Here is a 4,628-nt window from a genome sequence, read left to right as displayed (position 1 = left end):
GAGCTGCTAGTTTACCCACCATGAAGCTCCAAAGCAGCTTTGAGGAGTTCACTCCTGGTTTCTGTGGGGATCCAGATGATGAAACCTGCTGGTTCCAGTGCTCCGGTCCAGGCCGGTACCAGTGCAGAGTGAGCGGCCTGGTGTTTGACATGACGGGAGGAGGAGACGTGTTTTACAGGGTGGTTCCCTGGAACAGGAGCTTACTGGGCCCACATGGCAAGAAGCCTGCAGGACCTCTGTTTGACATCAGCTGCCAGCAGCGGTCTGTGGCTCGGCTTCATCTGCCTCACTGTGAGGTCCGCTCCGCAGGACGATGTCACTTCCTGTCAGTCGCTCACCTCCATGATGAAGGCGTGGAGTTTATCAGGCCTGAGAGGATCACAGAGACTCACATCGTCATCAGCATCACAGGGTTTTCTGCTTTTGGGAACGTCAAGGATGAAGATTCTCCTCCTGACCCGGTCCGAGCCTTGGTTCTGCTGTTCTACAGACCTCCAGCTGATCCTGAGTCAGAACAAGAGATTAATGTGTTGATGCTGCCAAAGAACGTTGTTTTTAGCAAAGTGCTGCATTTCAGGAAGAAATTAGACGATAATGAAATTTTCCTGAAGACGCCTCCAGACTGCAAACTGCAGCCAAATCAGGTTTACTCTCTGTCTGCCTCCCCTGGAGGCGACTCGGTTCTGGTTCAGCCCAAAGAGGCAGAGTTTGATGCAGAATCCTATGACAATTACTTCACAAAGTTCCAGGTGGTTTATGAGGAGATGATGAAACTCATCAGACTGTCTCTGAGGGACAGCAGCTCCAGCATCGTCTGGGAGAGACGGGTTTGTCTTTCTGCTGCTGGAGTCAGAAGATCCTGTGGACCGACCCGACAGAACCTCAGTCCACAGGAGCAGCTGATGGAGATAAGGATCAGTTTTATGGATGGAGTATCTGGACCGGTTCTGCAGAGTCTGATGGATAATCTGCTGAAGGAAAAAGTCCTGAGTGATTCTGAGAGGGAGGCGGTGGAGGCGGAGAAGGTCAGAGGAGACAAAGGTCGAGTTTTAATCGACACGGTGAGGAGGAAAGGAGCCGCTGCGAGTTCTGAGATGATCCGGTTCCTCTGTGAGCTCGACCCGTTTCTCTCTGAACATCTGGGTCTGATGTGAAGAAGAACCCACACATCGTCATCAGCATCACAGGGTTTTCTGTGATGCTGATGAACCTTCTGGTTCATCAGCATCACTTCTTTAGAACGAATCAAAACACTGATATTTACTTTAGCTTTTATTAGAAACAGAGAAAATGATCAGCAACTGACTGTAACTTCTTATGAACATAAAAAATATAATTAATCACATAAATGAAGAGTCGGCTCATTGTTGGACGGAATATGTTAGCTGACCTCTGACCTCTGACCTGTTCACTGTGTTTTAGTTTCAACAACCGCAGAGGCAGATCTGTTCAAATAAATCTAAAAATGTTTTTACGTCTTTTTCTGTATCTGTTAACATAATTAAACCTCAGTTTAAACAGCTCTGGTGTTAAATAATCTAGTTCTGCATATTTCACAGTTCAGACTAATGTTTTATCATTTGTTCTTCATTTTCTTAGAACTGTCCGTAACATTTCATCAACTGATTAAAATTTAAATCTGCCATTGTTACATTAAATATCAGATTTATTGGATAATATCTCTATATTTAGAGCTGCTCCTGTCTTTATAAAGAAATAACCACATTAAAACACATTTTCCAACTTCCAGATCGACACCAGAACATTTACATTGTGTCACTCAGATATAAATACATTTTATATTCTGTGGTGACGACTGAGAGTCTGAGCTGTTCATGTGTTTCATGTCTTTATTCATGATTTGACTAGACCAGTGGAGTGGAAGACATAAGAACCAAGGGATGGAAAAGGTATTTCATTACATCTAACCAAAGAAAGCTACATTTCCACACTAAATTATCTCTGTTATAACCAGTAAAACATGTTGTGACTTTAAAGTTAACAGTTAATGTTGTCAGGAGGAAAGTCAAAAAATTCAATTCTGACTCAACACTTCAGATCTGCAGAACGTTCTTCCAGATTTTTAAATACCAACATGGCTTTGAGCTGGCGAAGGTGAAAGACTGAATGAAGTGTGAAAGAAAGAAAGAAAAAGTTTAAAAGAACAATTTAAAAAGCCCCACAGTCCTAAAGGTTCAGCTTTAAGATGAAACGGTTCCTTAAAATTGTTTTGCTTTTTAATTGAAGGTGAAGACTTGATTGATATTTGATTAAAAAAGGGATGTTAAATTAAAAAAGTTAGGGGGGAAAGGAAGAAAAGAGTAAAAACTGTAAACAGGAGGAGGGGCCGTGAGGGTGAGATGGAGTTGGAGACACTGGATGTGGGACTGTAATGTCGGTGAGTATTATTACTGTTATCAGCTGTTTGCTTAGAGAAATGTCTGATTCTCTCAGTACCGGTCCGTCCGGACTCCCGGTTCGGTTCTATCAGAACTCAGCTTCAGTAAAAGGAGGACGGAGTTTTTTAAACGGACAGTTCAGAAAAAACGGGAAGTTAAAGGTTCGGCTGTGTTGGGCAGATTCTTCCTTCCAGGATCTAAAACTTCTTGTTGAATCTCTAATTTCTCCTGATTCCAACCGCAGAAGATAAACGAGACGCTACAAATTAATAATAAAGAGAAATTTAAAAACTTTGGGCTGCAGAAACAAAGTTGCGTTCACAGTTAGGGACCGTCTGTAAAGTGACGCTCCCGAAAGGAAAAATGTCACCAAAAGCTATAAAACATTTTAAATTTATAATTAGAAGAAAACTGTTTGGGATTTATTACCCAGGATGACTCTACAGGCTATTACTGTCTTCATTAAACCGTGAAGTGAAGCATCACAGTTTGTAGACGATCTCTGAGCGCTCTTCACATCTGCTGCTGTCTCTTTAAGATCCGGGTCCCCACTACGTCACAACTCTATTCAGCTTCGTCACATTAAAGGACATTTATGGAGGTTTTTGTGAGAAGAGTTTTCCAAATCTGAAAATGTCTTTATGTTTCTGCGATGCTGATGTTCATGTTCAGTAAATAATGTTGCTAATTTTCTCACTGCTTTGGAAAATTAGGTTTAACTGAGGTGAAATGCATGCAGAGCATTTACTAGAACATTTTAACAGAAGCAAAAAAACTGTTTAAATACAATCATTTTATTTTATTCTTAGAAAAACCTCTAAATTTCTCCTTGATGGAGTTTTGCCTCCTTGTTTTGCATTTAAATGTTTTTAAAACTATTTCCCTCCTCATCATTATTTCTGTTTTTGATATTTTAGGATGAACAAAATCTGAGGCCTGAAAAAGAAAACAAGGGACCAGAATCTCATCAGGTTTTAGAAAGAAGTCACTAAACAGGTTAAGATGAAACGAAGACGAAATGCTTCAGCTAAAGACAATTCACCAGATTCAATGAAAAAAGATGAAGAAACATCTAAACATGAAGATGAACCACAAGATCAAAAAAGTCAATTTAAATTTAAAACATTGTTGGGAACGTCTGAGATTTGCAGTCCAGTGGAAAGAAGGAGGCATGAATCCTCAGACCTGGGCGAACCGTCTTCTCTTAAAGCATCTCATGAATCCCAGGCAGCAGAAGAATTACCTGGTGTTTCATTTGCCCATCAGTTCTCAGGAAGTGGAACTGAGGAAATAACAGAAACCAATGAGGGAACAAGACAGTCTGATACCGAGCCAGTCGGGTCTGTTTCTATGATAAACAGAGGAGGAGGCAGCGATGGTTTACAGTATTCGTTCTTTTCCAGTGACCCTCACATGGTTCACGACCACTTCAGCTTCACTGACCCTGACACTTTGCTCTCAGATACTTCCTCTGCTGAAACCTTCAACATAAGAATGTTTCATCCATTAACTGAGGAACCTGAAGCAGATTTAGAAGAAATGTTTCTAGATTTAGGTGAATCCATCCCTGACCCTCAGCTCACCAACGTATCACCACCAACTGTAACCTATCCATCCACTGCAGATACGTCTTCGCTGAGATTCGACTTCTCTCCTCCTCAAGATGAACCACAAAGTCCGTGTGTGGGATCTTCCAGGACAGTTAGGCAGACATCAGGGGGTTTTAATATCCACACCTTAAACCCAATAAGTCAGAACGTTTCCACAGAAAGGCCTCCACCACTTCCTGACATGCTACAGCCTTACTTACTATACAGCAGCATAGATATAGTAAGAAACTACCAAGATGAAATAATGGAGTCGGTTGGACATGTGAGCGACTCCGTCCCAAACAGATCAGCCTCTCCTGACCTTCCCCAGACTTCAGGATCCGGTTTGAGAAGAAGAGGCCGCAGTAACTCGTCTCCTTCTCTCCTCGGAGAAGCTTCTTCAACTCAATATCCTCTGGTTTTACCAACTAGTAGAACAGTACATGTAGGTTCTGGTCTCAAAATGGAAACTCTGAGCAAAGAGTTGAAGCAGACAGAAAATCCTGCAGCTGATGAGGATCAATTGGAAACACCTGGAGATCTTCATCACGTCCCATTACCCAACATGTTAACACCTGCATCTTTCCTACAGCCTCTCACCACAGATTCCTCTGAGGAGGAAACCAGCAGCTGTTCAATG

The 4,628-nt window shown here is 42.0% G+C and overlaps 1 protein-coding gene across 1 annotated transcript; it reads left to right on the top strand.

Annotated features, from left to right (window-relative positions):
• Nucleotides 1-6: 6 nt before the first annotated feature.
• On the top strand, nt 7-1,557 carry LOC107834670 (NACHT, LRR and PYD domains-containing protein 1b allele 3-like). The gene has a single exon (XM_016666355.1). The coding sequence runs from the start codon at nt 21-23 to the stop codon at nt 1,152-1,154; it is 1,134 nt and encodes a 377-aa protein (XP_016521841.1). The 5' UTR covers nt 7-20; the 3' UTR covers nt 1,155-1,557.
• The last annotated feature ends 3,071 nt before the right edge of the window (nt 1,558-4,628 follow it).

Source organism: Poecilia formosa, unplaced genomic scaffold, assembly GCF_000485575.1.
Source record: "Poecilia formosa unplaced genomic scaffold, Poecilia_formosa-5.1.2 Scaffold713, whole genome shotgun sequence".
Lineage (NCBI taxonomy): Eukaryota > Metazoa > Chordata > Actinopteri > Cyprinodontiformes > Poeciliidae > Poecilia > Poecilia formosa.
The sequence above is the reverse complement of the archived record's forward strand: the minus strand, read 5'-3'. Positions and strand labels throughout refer to the sequence as shown.

What these genes read in the sequence shown, in the direction of transcription:
- LOC107834670 (XM_016666355.1), top strand. Translation starts at nt 21, where the DNA reads ATGAAGCTCCAAAGCAGCTTTGAGGAGTTCACTCCTGGTTTCTGTGGG.